General features: G+C 39.5%; 1 protein-coding gene across 1 annotated transcript in view; it reads left to right on the top strand.

Annotated features, from left to right (window-relative positions):
• Positions 1-13,681, top strand: part of LOC130201783 (nck-associated protein 5-like) — a 39,117-nt gene extending 25,436 nt beyond the window's left edge. Inside the window, exons 8-12 of the mRNA XM_056426901.1 lie at positions 81-195; positions 908-983; positions 7,041-7,427; positions 9,179-9,274; positions 9,899-13,681. Of these exons, the coding sequence (XP_056282876.1) occupies positions 81-195; positions 908-983; positions 7,041-7,427; positions 9,179-9,274; positions 9,899-9,900 (676 nt within the window). The 3' untranslated portion in view covers positions 9,901-13,681. The remainder of the gene's footprint in view (positions 1-80; positions 196-907; positions 984-7,040; positions 7,428-9,178; positions 9,275-9,898) is intronic.
• The last annotated feature ends 2,468 nt before the right edge of the window (positions 13,682-16,149 follow it).

The raw sequence follows: 16,149 nt of genomic DNA, 5'->3' as shown, positions 1-16,149 counted from the left end.
TCCAAATCATCCAAGCATGTTGAGTCAATATCAGAGAAACTCAGTGTGTAGTGATCTGTTGATAAACTGTTTTCTTTCAGCTCTGTGGGGATGAGAGAGTCTCATGATGCAGTGCGGGCATGCATCTCAATGCCCTGTCCAGGAATGTCCCTGAATGAGACACAAGGACATACTGACATCATCGGGGACCCGAAGGTAAATAAAATAATGTCCTCATAGAAAAGGGGAAGTTATTTTATTTGTATGTGACGAGTTTTAGTTGTAATCATGAAAATGTCTTAATAGATGTGTCCCTAAAACCAATGTAAAAGTTTTTTATAGTAATATGGTATTACTGCAATTGCACTATAAAATGCCATAAGAAGAAAGAAAAAAGTAATGTATTTGAAGGGTAATTATAATAATTAGATGGGATCAGATGGAGAGGCTTCATTACAAGACACTACAAGTTAGAATAACTTCAGGTTTATTCCACCAACTGTCCAGGAATTTGTTTTGTTTTATTGTTTTTAATTCTCAAACCCTATTACACACAATTTCATCATTTCAGGCTTTATTACTAATCCTTAATTTAAGACCTTTTAAATAATTGTACCACTGGAGTCCATTTATTCATCAACATTTTGTATTAATAATTTAAGTGAACACATTACATTTTAGTATTAACCGACACACTATGTCATAGTTTCAATATGTGATTATTGTTTAAAGTTCAAACTGACCATATAGAGTGCCACCTATCAGTCAATAGAGGAAAATAAGGGTGGAGCTAAAAACGCATCTGATTCTTTAATTTGTCGCTTTAGGACTCTGACTCAGTCAAACTTATGTCACACTGTACAAGCAGAAGTATTGAAGAACATGTAGGTAACTTCTCTTTTTTATTTCTTTTTTTTTTAAACGAAAGATGCAGTCTGGGAACCTAAGAGCTGACGGTGAAAATGGATCCACAGTGAAGAGTCCCAACCAGGATGCTGTAATAGGTCAGATTCTTATATTCTACGTTGTGTATAGGACTGTCACTGCAATGAGTAATTCCCCCCCATTTGCTCTTTGAGCTATTTTACTTTGCTAGCATTACGGTTGTATCTGTGCTTACGATTTTACAGTTTGCAGACTGAAGTGAAGACCAAATATGAGAGATATGTGTAAGTCATAAACATGATGAATTTGCCACAAACAGTCAAACAAACATGCAAAATGTGCGTGCTTTGTCCTCCATATTTCTGTTCACTTTATTTCTTCTACTTCTGCATTTGTTTATTGTTTTGGGTGGCAGTTTGAATCGAGGCGAAGCATTTCACCGTGGTTGTGATTCACTCAGCTTGCCTTTTAATGGGGACATTGTATTTATCCTCGATCGCTCATATTCACAGATCCACGCACTGGAAATTTACATGCACAGGCTCATCCGATTGGGATGAACCGATTCATCCATACAGTGATCCAAGCTTCTTCCTGGCGTTTTTTTGGGGGGGGGGCAACAGTGAGGTACGAAGATCAACTGGACTGATCCAGCACTGACCTCTTATCGGGCTGTGTTGTCATATGATGATGATGGTGAGGTGGATTGCGTGTCACAAAGGGATAAACAATGCTGCTGTTACAGATTTTGGGTGAAAGTAGTTTGAAAAATGACATTGAAATGATATTGCTACTGCATGTATTGGTGTTTTCTCCCCATGTGGGTCTGCTTGGTTTAACCACATTTTGGAGCTAATTGTCAGTTTTTTTCAGATCGCGATCGATTTTCTTTGGGTCTCCTTCAAATTAGTTCTACTAACCCCTGTGTGTAGTTCAAATGCATCCCAAAGTATCCCAAATATGTCAAAAAACTTCAGCTCAATGACACTAGCCAACACACATGAGTTATTTTCCACTTGCTATTTAATTCAATTCAATTCAGTTTATTTGTATAGCCCAATTTCACAAATTACAAATTTGTCTCGGAGTGCTTTACAATCTGTACACATAGACATCCCTGCCCCAAAACCTCACATCGGACCAGGAAAAACTCCCAAATAACCCTTCAGGGGGAAAAAAAGGGAAGAAACCTGGAGGAGAGCAACAGAGGAGGATCCCTCTCCTAGGATGGACAGATGCAATAGATGTAATGTGTACAGAAGGACAGATTTAGAGTTAAAATACATTCAATGAATATGACAGAGTGTATGAATAGTTCATAGTAGGCATATTCCACGATGGAGACCTCCACGATCCATCAGGCAGATGGCGGTGGGGAGGAGGAGTGGCGGAGTCTCAACAGGACAGTGGCGTAGTCATGAGCAGGAATTCCACGACCCAGACGATCCATCAGGCAGATAGGATCTATGCCGTCTCATAGGGTCCGATGACCCCATGAGACGTAAAGTCAAAAGGACTTCCGGGGAGAAAGCAGAGTTAGTAACGTGTGATTGAGAGATGAAAATTCATCCTTATGGAGAGAAAAAAGAGGAGATAGGTACTCAGTGCATCCTAAACGTCCCCGGCAGCTATAAGCCTATAGCAGCATATCAAGGGCTGGACCAGGGCAAACCTGATTCAGCCCTAACTATAAGCTCTGTCAAAGAGGAAGGTCTTAAGTCTACTCTTAAACGAGGTGACTGTGTCTGCCTCCCGGACTGAAATTGGAAGCTGGTTCCATAAAAGAGGAGCTTGATAACTAAAGGCTCTGGCTCCCATTCTACTTTTTAAGACTCTAGGAACTACAAGTAGTCCGCATTTAGTGAGCGTAGCTCTCTAGTGGGGCAATATGGTACGACAAGCTCCTTAAGATATGATGGAGCATCACCAATCAAGGCTTTGTAGGTTAAGAGAAGAATTTTAAAAGTGATTCTTGATTTTACTGGGAGCCAGTGCAGAGCAGCTAGTGCAGGAGTGATGTGATCTCTTTTCTTAGTTTTAGTGAGAACACGAGCTGCAGCATTCTGGATCAACTGGAGGGACCTAAGAGATTTATTAGAGCAGCCTGCTAATAAGGAGTTGCAGTAATCCAGTCTCAAGTAACGAACGCGTGAACCAATTTTTCTGCATCTTTTGAGACAAGATGTGCCTGATTTTGAAATATTACGTAGATGAAAGAATGCAGTCCTTGAGATTTGCTTTACGTGGGAGTTAAAGGACAAGTCGATCAAAGATAACGCCAAGATTCTTTACAGTGGTGTTGGATGCCAGGGCAATGCCGTCTACAGAATCCACATCACCAGATAATTGATCTCTGAGGTGCTCAGGGCCGATTAAAATTACTTCGGTTTTGTCTGAGTTTAACATCAAGAAGTTGCAGGTCATCCATGTTTTATGTCTTTAAGACATGCTTGAATTTTACAGAGTTGGTTGCTCTCCTCTGGTTTTATCGATAAATATAGTTGAGTGTCATCTGCATAACAATGAAAGTTTATGGAGTGTTTCCTGATAATATTGCCCAAAGGAAGCATGTATAAGGTAAATAAAATTGGTCCAAGCACAGAACCTTGTGGAACTCCGTGATTAACGTTGGTGGTTATCGAGGCGTCATCGTTTACAAATACAAACTGAGATCGATCTGATAAATAGGATTTAAACCAAATTAGTGCCGTGCCTGAAATGCCAATCGACTGCTCCAGTCTCTGTAACAGGATGTCATGGTCAATGGTGTCGAATGCAGCACTAAGGTCTAACAAGACCAGGACAGAGAGGAGTCCTTTATCTGCTGCCATTAAGAGGTCATTTGTAATTTTCACCAGTGCCGTCTCGGTGCTGTGGTGTTTTCTAAATCCTGATTGAAATTTCTCAAATAAACTATTATGATGTAGAAAGTCGCACAACTGATTTGCGACCACTTTCTCAAGGATCTTGGAGAGGAAGGGGAGGTTAGAGATCGGTCTGTAGTTAGCCAATACCTCTGGATCCAGAGTGGGCTTCTTCAGGAGAGGTTTAGTTTAACAACAAGCGGCAATATAGTCAAAAAAAAGAGAGAGAGAAAGAGATTGAAACTAGATGAGAAGTACAACTTTATTTGGTCCTTATTTCGTTGGGGTCACTTATTAATTAAAGAATAGCTGCAGATAAAATTCTCCGCATCGCTCAGGTAGGGGACGCTGGCAAACCCCGCAGGAATTTCATTGGCCAGAGTGACACCATTGGCAAGGCACTGCAAATATCAAGCGTCTTTGATTGGGGCGAACGCATGCGCTCAGGGGTTAATTACCTCATTAAAACGTCAGTGCTGCACCAGTTAAGCATGCTCACCACCCAAGCCACTGCAGAGTGAATTAACTTTGCCTTTAGCTGTGAGCTGAAATTAAAAAAACACCCAAGCGTGGCATATAAACGTGTTGGGCCTCATGAAGAGTGGACAGAGTAGTTTTAAACTTGATCCTTTGAAACAAACGCGAGTCAAACAAAAATCAACAATAAACCAAAGTCTGTAGTTTATACTACGATTTTAGTTATTTCTCATCGAATTAGACTCTTATTTTAGAGTTCTATTATTAAATATTATAGACACTGAACCACAGCCTGCATTAGCTTTCTAGCTAACGTCTCCTTCTCACCCACAGGCCCCTCGCTAGTGTTGCACCCTTGCTCACTGAAGGAGGAGCAGTTTGCAGGCGAGACAAATCGTTCGCTAGTCAGAACTTTGAACAACTAAAAATGCAGCTGCAAATGTTTTAAACTTGATGCTTGGAAACAAATGCGAGTCAAACAAAAATCAACAATAAAACAATAGATGTAGTTTATACTCCAGGAGGAGCCGGCTTTGTTCATCAGTGACGATTTTTGAGGGCTAAAAGTAAAATTATTGTGAGTTTGGTTACATTACGTCACCGTGCTCAGCTGTCAATCAGCACCGACACTGGCCAAAGAATACGTCTGAAGAGTTTTACTGCAGTAATGCTTATGTGACGGAGCAGTTATTGTTTGACATGACATGTAAGGAAGACGACAACCTTGTCGTACATGTGAAAGGATTGTTGAAAACAATAATTTATTAGCTTTCTGAGAAATAATCAATAGTGTCTCCGTTTGGTGTCTTCTCAATGAAATTTGTTCTTGTTTACAACTTAGTAAAAAAAGACATCAGGCGCTGCTTAACTAACAGACACTTCAAGCCCATTTTTGATGCGTGGAAGATTCTTCGTTTTTCGTAGCCTAAACTCAGTCACATATGCACAAAGTTAACGTACGCCTCCTGTTCACTTCCTCTTTATGGAAGTGAACGGTGGAAAAAAACATTTGCTTCCACGAGGTAAGCTAATTCACATCTATACATTCGTGCAGCGTGCAACTTTGGCGCACTTTCATATCGATATCGCAATGGTCACTCGTCTTAATTATGTGGCCCGTGTCTTAAAGTATTCTTATGGCAACATAAAAAAAGCTTTAACTTTTTTATGTTTTCACTTAGAAAAAGTCAATTAATTTGAGCTAGCTTAAATACAAAATGAGGGCAAAAAAAATGGGTCAAAAATGAATTAATATCCCAGAAGAGGGGTGTAACGTCTTAATTAATAAAGGGGGAGCAGCTGTTGCCGTTGCTCCAGTGTGAGTTTGCCTGCAGGTTTCTGCCACAGGGTACGTATAACATGAGCCTGCATGACAACAGCTAGAGGATGTCTTTTTGACAGAAGATTTGTTTTTGCAAAAAAAGAAGATTCTCTGATCCAAATGTAAATTATACAAACTCCTCATATTTGAAATGCATAAAGCTTCAGGGCTCATTAGCGCAACAACTTTGTTATGACATGTCATTCTGGAGGCACAATGTCAGACTTTTAGGTTTGAGCAAAGCTAATTCTGCATCTTTCATCTCAAAGTTGAGAAACATTCCATACGACATAACTGTGTGCGTATGTTTGATATGTTTCGCTAACAAAATACACACATTTGGAGTGTATTTAAGTTTCATTTCATATGCCATTCCGTGCCTTTCAAATTCAAAGTGTGATCAATGCATGCTTGTAGTTGCGCACCCATTAAACAACATCTGTAATACAAAGCAGCAGACGTTTAGGGGGCTTGATTTGCATTGGCCAAGTCATCCTGTGTGGCGGGGGGCTACATGTATGATGTAATCAGCTAAATCCTTAACCCAGCCTCACACTTATGTGTAATTAGATAAACCATTTTTCAACTTGGCTTTTAAGATAAAATCATCGCCGAGAAATAAAAAACAGACCATGTCTGCTTTGAAATGACCAAAAACACAACACTAGAATCTCCTGCTTAGAGCTCAATCAGTCAGGATAATATTGCTGATAAGTTTATGCGGGAAACTAGCTTATGATACCGCGGAAAATATCCATGATTGTTGATTGGTGGTTCCGCTGCCTTCATTTGAGAGTGAACGTTTTTTCAACTGATTCAAATCATCAGTTATCTTTTCTAGCACCGGATCCACAACCCAGTCAAAAATGGTTGGCATTGTAGGCTTCTTAAAAACCATTGATGTGTTGAATCTCAAGGTTTTTTGCATTCAATCTGACCAAGTCATGTCGTATATTGAGTGATTATTATTGAAAATTATGTCATGTTATCTTTCACCTGGACTGCTGTTCGTGTCCCGTGAAACCAAAAGTAAACGCTGACTTCACGCTCGTCACGTAACATTGTGTGAGAAAGTTCACTCAGGGCACTTGTTGTTTATCGTAACTAGGTTGTTGTTTTATTATTTAAGTAGTTTTGTTGGCTAAACCTCACCAATTATTTTGCAACATTAACTATGTGTAATTGTGATATGAGGTTGATATATGACATTGTGAATTTTTTTATAATTTTTTTTAAACATTGACTTTCAACATATCCCGTTTGCAGAAACATACAACGCCAACGTTTATTTGTGTTGACTGGGTTGTTACGCATTTATTATTTATCCACCTGGAACAACTTACCACAGACCGTCCTTTGAGACACTAGACAGTCAACATGTATGTCAGTGTACATCAACGTTATTGTTTCTTTCGCGCCACTTCAACCATGGTGACCCTGTTGTTTCATTCCTGTTGTTGTCCTTCTCTCTCCCACGACCCTGAGCCACTTCGACTGTTCTCCTTGTGCCGCAGGCTTCGGCTGCAAGATGCGAACATTGGACAGTGGAATTGGGACCATCCCCCTTCCCGAATCCTGTTCCTTCTTCTCCTCCATCCTGCACTTCCTCCCCAAATCCTCATCAACCCCAGAACCGTCCCTCAGTCCACCCAGTGTCCCCGGTTCCTCCAGCAAGGAGATGTCTCCTTCCCCATTACCCCGGTGGAGAATACCCTCCAGCTTTAAGGACTACCGCCATGCAGGGGTGCCAAACTCCCTTTCCAACTCCTCCATGATCCATATCCAGTCAGTGCCTTTCCCCACTGTGGCCTTCCTCCAGCCCATCCAACCCCCATGTGAACCCATTGTGACCTCTGCCCGTGTGTGTGATACCCAGAGCAGGCTACCCAGACCACCACCAGGTACAGTAAAGCCACAGACGTTTCTGCAAGAGGCAAAGCGCGTGGGCGGTAGAAACAAAGATGGCGCTCGTAGGTTTTTTTTCCCTTTCTCTTCCACGAAACTTTTGCGCGAATAGATCAAGTTATCTTTAAATGCATTTTCTTATATAACACATTGTTCTGTATAAGCTATATAACACACTGCATATTCCTGACATCTATCACTCTTGTTTAAAGGGGACATACCCAATGAAGGTGCTGCTTGGGTAATTCATTACCTTCGCATTGAAAATGCGGAAGGTTATGTTTTGATCGCCGCGTATTTATTTATTTATTTATTTGTATGCGTGTTATTCGCCTAACTCAAAAAGTATTAAACCGAATCGCATGAAATTTGATGGGATGATTGCTTATTATCCGGGGACCATTTGATTAGATTTTGGGATCAATCGGGTCAAAGGTCAAGGTCAAGGTCATGGAAAGGTCAAAATCTTATTTTTACCATAGCACGGTCACTTTTTATCCAATTGGCATGCAACTAATGCCAAAATGTTCATAATTCAATGCCCAATCTTGTGATATGCGAAGGTATGCGCTCTACCGAGTGCCCGTTCTAGTTATTCATGTATCCATTATGAGGAGCATGCAGTATACAACGATATATGTGGCAAATGTATGAGGTTTAAAAAAAAATAACTAATTTCAGACGGACAAAAGCAGGCTTCTCTTTTTTGTCTGAAATGACAACTGTCGCTTGAGGGTTTTATGAAAGTTGCTCTCGCTAGCTCGCTAATTAAATTCACGTCTAAGTTGTTTATTAACAACCGTCTCCGGCTGACTTTTAAATGTTTCCAGATGGCTCGTTTTTTGAATTAAGATCCCTGTCTTAAATATGCACTTAATCACTAACATTCGTGATATTTTGCTCACAAACCGAGATTTAAGCTACATGTTAGCTAACAACATGTTAGCATCCTCACCAGCTGATGATAGAAAACATGGAACTGTGTCTACATTTTTTAATTCTTTAGAGGAAAGGCCTCTCGGATGAGGACTAACAATTATGTCTGTCTTGTTTGTTGCTGGAGTAAACTTTCAATAAGTCTAATACGGAGCTGTTAGCCTAAACTTTACAAAGAATCTGTTCCTTTTGTGCTAAAACATATTGTAGCATCTAGGGCTACACTATAAAACAAACTAAACAATGTATTTACTGTGAAGGAGGCTTTTCTCCTGACCCCACACACCCTCAAAATGCACCTAGTTGCTTCTTGGACTTTAAAGTAACTAACAGTTAATGTGTCGTAAGCTAGTTAGCAACTTACATTAAAGATGATAAGCAAAGAGTTGAATTCACTTTATTATTTTTGGAAAAGAGTATCAGACTCTGAAAGGCAGATTGCTAACGCTGACTAAACGTTTTTATGTGAAATGCAAAGAAAATGTCGTTAATTTCTTTGACTTTTAAAAGTATATTTGACGAACGAAACTCAAGTTTTATGTGCGCTGTGTTGGAGGTTTTGGCGAGGCAGTTTCGGGTCAGAATTACAAATGTGTCATCTTTCAAGATGCTTTAGACCTCACTCAAATCTCCTGCAACTTTGAGTTTAGAATGATAATCTTGCTCTCTTTGAAGATGTCAGATGTCAGCCTGTCTGTCATTCTGTTCTCCTAACTCCACATTTGACTCTCCTCTTCTTGACAGGACAGAGACGCGATTCTGACTGCTGTTAAAACCTTTGAAATGAGTTTCGTTCTCTGCTTTTTTCCAGGTGGGATGGAGCCAAAGAAGTTGACCTATATCAAATCAAAAACCCGAACCACTCCGAGCCAACAGAAAGAGCAGACGAGACTTCAGCTTGCCAACTGTAAGAGATGATGAAACAGGTTTATTTAAGTGATAACTTCAGGCTGAAAACCTAAGAAGTGCCTTTATGATAGATTACCAAAAAAAATAGAGAAACTATTTCTAAGTTATCACTTTGAGAGTCAAAGTAAGCCGAGTCACTGTGGCATGTAACTACAAAGATGAAGAAGTGAAGTGCAACAACTTCACTTCACATCTTCAAAAAACTTTCCTGTAAAACTAATTTCCATCCCCACTGAGCATAAAGTAAGCTTAATGGTGACAACTAAACACATGACTGACACATGATTCCCAAAGATCAATGAACGTATGATATACCTGCGGGTTAAAAAAACACAGTTAAGGGGAAACCGATACGGATAAATGTTAAATTTACTTCCATCAACATAATACTATTGAAATCCTCATTTAATTCCAGGCGAAAGAGTTCCTGACTTTCTTTTGAATGAAATGGGCTCTGTAAGAGCAGGCTCTGGGCACACAGAGGGATTGTATTGCAGTATTTGATTTAACAATTTATAAAATGACGTGTTATTTTTCTTTATATGACAGATGTTTTATTTTACATGTTTGTATTGGCACCGTGCTGCAGAATCTCACCATGCTCTCCGTCTTGCATTTTCAGAGTTACTGAGCCAAGCAAAGAGTCCATTACTCAGTTGGATTTATCACCCAAACACACATGGAGAATCGTTCGGTGCCACCGTTTGCAAAAGGGCGTCCGCGTCAGGATGAAACGCTCAGCGCTGGACAACAACTGAGCGTTGCATTGTGGGCGTCCACCTGGACTCACAGTGCTCTATCGAGATAACTGAGTAGCTTTTTAGGTGGAGTAATGAACCTTCCCGGTAGACGTTTTGGAGATTTGCAACTCATTGGCATCGGCTCGGAGCAGCATGTCGTCACCTTCCTAAAATAATAGTTTTTTGACCAATTGGATTTTGTTGGCTAAATCATCTCTCTGGTACCATCGCCTGCATCCTCAGTTGAAGACATCATGTGATTATACCCTCAGGGCTCTCAAGTGTCACGCATTGAGCGTGAGACTCACGCATTTCGGTCTTAAGTCACGGACTCCCGCCACACATCGTATTTCTCACGCTGAAAAAAGCTCTCGGCTATTTAATGTTTTAATGTGCCGCAGCGCGCAAACATGAGCTGGCCGCGCTGCCCTCACCGTGGAGGAATCAAGCGCTCCCCTGGAGTTCTGCTGTGAGGAGCCACTTATCAGCCAATCCAAAAAAAGAAATGGGCTACACAATAGCCAATCAGAAAAAAAACCGTATCTGTTGTATCTGGGTAAGATTTAAACCAGCAACCAATGAAAATATAGCATCCTGGAATTGCGCGCGACTGACTGATATCCGAAAATTTCACAATATCATGGGATCAATATGTGGTCAAGTTTTTGGGGTTTTCTAAAAAATGACATGTCATAATTTTAGGAAGGTGACGATATTGAGTTTCTCGCTAAATGTACAGCACAGACAGTTATTTGACCTTTTTTTTACTCTGAGGATTAAAAAAATCATGAACTTGATCGGCCTTTTTTGTTTAGCTGATGTGTTAGCTACCGTAGCACTTTCATAGCTACTTGTTTTGACTTGTTAGCTACCGTAGCACTTTCATAGCTACTTGTAATCATCCCATAAACACAGTTGCACACAAGCTAATGTCCGTCCAGAGGGCCCAGTTTAAGCTAACGTGTGTGGCCTGCAGCTGTGAGTTCATATTGCTACGAAATAACCATCCTTGCTAGCTACTTTGCGGTCACACTCTTTATACTTCCATAAACCTAAACATGGAAACACATGACAGCAAATGTCAAAATATATTTGCTTTTGTAACCTGGTTTTTAAAACTTAAAATGTGGCCGCTGGTGGACAGAGCTAATCCTAAACACAATAAGTTAAATAGTGAACATGTTCGCAATGACCTATTTTCAAATCCAGCTGACAAAAAAACAACATAATATGTTTTGATTGCTTCTGGCCACTTTACAAATCTTCTTTTCAAATTACAATATAAAGTATTTTTATTGCGCTTTTGGTCTCCACCAACTCTTTAGCAAAAGTTGTTGACCTTGCTAGCCACTCAGTAGCTTTCTCATTTGTGGCTGTACAACGAGCCAAAAGATTCTAAAAAAGCACAATTTGATTCCATTTTATATTAAAATAAGAATAAAATAATTTTAAAAATCGTTAAATGCAGATTTAATCACTTAATTAACTTTTGCACAAGCACATCCAGTTTACCACCATACCTCCATTGTGGCACCAGCTGTGGCCACTTTAGGAGATTAACGATCAAATTAAAGGCCGCCACTAAAATCCTGCTGAGCATGGATTGTTTAGCTACATGCATTTGCATTCTGCAGCAATGTATGAGCGTTTTAATAAATGTTTACGTGAAGATTTAATTCTGCTGTAGATCGTATACATATCGAAGCTCCAATAAATGCCAGTGATTTATTTTCAGATGGAACCTTATAAACTCAAGATCACAAATTATGACGTCCATCCTTGAAAACATTTTATGTACAGCACTTACTACTGATTGCCATTCATGAGCTCTATACCTTAGTAATGTGATTCTTTAAAGTGTGCACTCTCTTGTTGGAAACTTTTTTTTTTATTGTCACAATGTGAATATCAACTTGCATGCAACCACCCTCGCACTTATTCCAACCACAGAAATGCATCGTATGAATCTGATATCCATCATATGACGAGTTTCATCACAAGAAATGCTGAAACTTGATGCTCAGTTTTTATGGCACATTACACATTACATATTTTCAATACTTAAGCAAATGTCTTAAATACACATCGCATCTTGTCATGAAGCTCTTCATATTACTGCATTGTGTATTCTGTACATGTTTCCACAGTTATGACATCAGGACAAAGCAGTGACTCTTGCATGTAACATGAGCACCTACGAGGCACATTGTGGACATTGTTGTGCTAGCTCAGGGAAAATAACGTTTATTGTCTCTGATAGATGCTGTGGATTTAATAAGTTAAACCTCAACTATAAAATGTACAACTATTTCGTTGCAGCCAGCGAACTCGTAAAAAAATCTCGGCATTGTACGTTTCTGCAAACTACGGATACGTTGACGTAGTACAAAGTCCAGTAAGGGGATGGTGGTATTAATGGCGGATGGGTCAAACAAACACCTGTTCATGAACCGCGTGAAACCAATAGTTGACCTTTTGAATTCATGAATGTCAAGTAATGTTTTTGTATTGTTACTTTATTATGTGAATGCAAAAACATTCATTTTTAGTACATTTAACCACTTGTTTTTTCAATGCTAACCACGTTCCATCGTGTGATACAGGACTGATATGAAATCTCTCTACGAAACATTTTTTGTTTCAGAAACGCTGACGTTTAACGTATCTTGCCGTTTGCAGAAACGTACAAAGCCCAAAAAAATGATGCCAACTGGGTTGAGCGAACGCACCAGATTTCATTGTTCTGTAATGCTTTGAGGATATTACCTGAACTCAATATTTTCCTCTCGTCAGTTTTTGTCTGTACATTTAACTGTATAATACCTCACCACTTTCTCTATTTTGTGTCCTTTATCGTAATGTTTTTGGTGTTTTTATGCATCCCGACATATTTGATAGTTTTAGCCCCCACACACCTTTGTCGGCTCCATTGCACTTCATGCGTACATTTTTGCCAAAATGCATATTGCCAAACACTGCTCTGAGCTAATCATATACATAAAATGAATGCAATTAAATCTACATATCAGACATGTCACAGTGTCTATACAGCCATATTGTTTTTGAAACACTTAGACAGTTTTGCACTTTTTACGTGATGTAGAACCACGGAGCACTGTACCGTTGCACAATATCACTAGTCACGTCATCTAACTGTATTTACCTCTTTAACTCTTGACTCACTTGTATATGTCGACGGTAATATTATAAGTGGAGGGCATGCCAATAGGATCACACAGGTGTAGTGAAATATGTGGCGTGCACAGGTGAGACGAGGTGTTCGTGGATCGGGGAACAGATTCTCTGTACTGATACGGGTAGATGGAGCATGGTGTCTGTGTTCTTAAAGTGGCTCACATGAGGAGGAGCCTCACTCTCACGAGAGTATTGTATTTTTATAACATTTACTCTAATGCCCTGTATTTGTACTCAGCACTGATGAGTGTAATTGACCATTTATTGCACATATTGTTACTCACTATTGTATTCTCCCTCTAAATGTTATTTTTGTTGGTGTTTTTTTGCTCAGAACCCAATAATAACAGTGATGTTCTCGTGTGACGGTCACCTGAGCAGTTTGGATTGACAATTGTATATTACTGCTATTCTTTGTTTTATGTAAAAGAAGAAAGAAAAAAATAAACTATTTCAATACTTATACAACATTGAGGATTCTGCATTTTAATTAGTTGTATTTGACTGAACTCACGAGGCTCTAAGAAAGCAACGGGTGTCATTTTATTCTGAAGGTTTCTCCACTCCCGGACTCTCAAGCGCTACTGAGCAATGTGACAACAAGTGTTGTTGTTTTTTACCCAATGAAAATCAAAGTAAACAATTTCCAGAATAAAAACCAGCATGTCATGTGCACTGGACCAGTGCAGTTAAAAGTACACTGCGTGAATAACAATTTTCTCATGTTTCTTTTTTATCATCCGTCCACGACAACAATCTTTCCATAACATCCGAGGAATCGTTCTACATTTTTTTAAATATGCTTTATAATTAGTTCGAAAATGTATTCCATTCTCACATCTGTTCGTTAAATATGAAGCGGGAGCCGGGAGGTGCTTGGTTTAGTTCCCTTAACCAGACAGTTAGCCTCTTTGCAGGGTTGCCAGGTCTGTGTGACAAAACCAGCCCAATGGCCAATCAAAACCAGCCCAAAAACCAGCCCAATATCAGAACTCAAAATATGCCTGTGCCAAACCATATACACTGCTTTTAAAGTCCAACAGCATTGCTATCATTGCCAAATGTATTGTAATATCTACAAAGTAACAACATATGTTTAGTTTGCCAGCATTAAAAGCAGTTTTCCCATAACAGTTATTTCACCTAGGTCCTAAGGTTAGGCACGTTAGGTGCGTGTGTGTATGTGGGCGTGTCCCATGTCCATGTGTGTACGTGCTGATCTGGAGTCAGTTTGGTAGGATTTGGGTATAAATAAACTATTTCATTTAAAATATGGATTTTTATTGAAAGATATTCATGTAATTTGCATGCAAAATAGGTCTACCCGAACCAGCGGACAAAAAATTCAACCCGCGGCAACACTTCAAAAGTAGCCCAATTCCGCGGGAAAACCGCGTACCTGGCAACACTGCCTCTTTGTTTCATTGCCGCCATTTGCTAAAATCATGATATATTTCAGTTTTTTCTTTTTTAATAAATGTGAAAACATTTCTGTTTATTCTATCACGATGGGGAGCTGAGTGACATTAATGAGAAATAAAATTAACTTTTTTGATTTTAGCAAATGGCTGCAATGAAACAAAAAGTGAACATTTTAAAGGGGGTCTGAATACTTTCCGTACCGACTGTATATCCTGTTTATATACATATTTTGACTTAATTAAATTTGTATCATTTAATGAGTCCATTTTTATCATAGATATGATATGATATTCCTTTCTTCGTCCCAGAGTGGGGAAATTTCAAAAATCACAGCAGTGGTGCAAATCAGAGCATCAATGAAAATAAATATAAAACACAAAACTAAATACTAAAATCTAAATACTAATATACAAATACTAATACTAAGTATACAGGGGGAAAACAAAGTAAAGTGCAGAGTTTGCCAGGATCTCCAGCGATCTACTGCAGTGTGTTGTGCAGCCTGACAGCAGCAGGAAGGAAGGACTTGTGACTCCCTCAGACACCGGGGAGGAATCAGCCGGTGGCTGAAGGAGCTGTGCAGAGCTGTGAGAGCGTCATGCATGGGGTGGGACCTTGCCTGGACTGTGATCACTAAGCAGTCAGAGAAGAATGTTCATACATGTTTAGTAAGCTAAAAACAAACCTGAACAATAAAAAAAGAGGATTCTGAAAAGCAACACACGCCCCCGTGTCCCACCCCCAGTGAACGTTACGTCCTCGTCCTTGACGACAACAGAGAAGCTTAAATATATTGTTCTTCGCTGCAAATGAGATCGGAAAACTGTCAGGATCAGGGATCCTGTAACCTTGTGCAGTCTGAGCTGTCGGAGTAAAAGCTTCAAGGACTGAAGTCTTACTCTCGGTGACATAAATAGATTTATGGGCATTGATTTAATAACAAGGCACGCATTGTGATCCTTATCCAGAGATTTTTTTTTAAACTAGAATCTCACATATAAAAGCTTTACCTTAAACTGTAAGATGCTTTCTGCAGCAGGCGGATGGTGATACATCCTTGATTAGTGTTGCTGTTATAAAGGTCTGTGCATAATGCCATCAGTCAAGTGAGGACACTCAGGTGCTGCCATAGGGAGTTAAACTCTCCTAAATGCACTGATGAGGCCTGACGACGAGTGCATTTCATTCTAATGTATAAAACATGTATGTAAAACTCTCAAATTAGGAATTTTTTACAAGTCAGTCAGGAAATTTTTTCTCCTCAAATCCTGAAAAACATCATTTATTCTGACAGCTTCATTATGTCCTTAATTTACTTTCACACCAGCGAGGTTTCACTTTAAAAAGTCTTCCTGGACGTCTCATCTCAGAGTGAAAAAAAAGTGTCCCGTTTGATCATTTAAAAGCTCTCCCAAAGAAGGAATTCATCACATTTATTTGCAGTATAAATGAGTTTTGGGAAGGAAACAGGTTGATGTGGTGGCTCAGCAAAGTTTCAGCCCTATATAAAATATGA

The sequence above is a fragment of the Pseudoliparis swirei genome, chromosome 2 (genome assembly GCF_029220125.1).
Source record: "Pseudoliparis swirei isolate HS2019 ecotype Mariana Trench chromosome 2, NWPU_hadal_v1, whole genome shotgun sequence".
NCBI lineage: Eukaryota > Metazoa > Chordata > Actinopteri > Perciformes > Liparidae > Pseudoliparis > Pseudoliparis swirei.
This window is presented reverse-complemented; position numbering and strand designations above follow the sequence as displayed.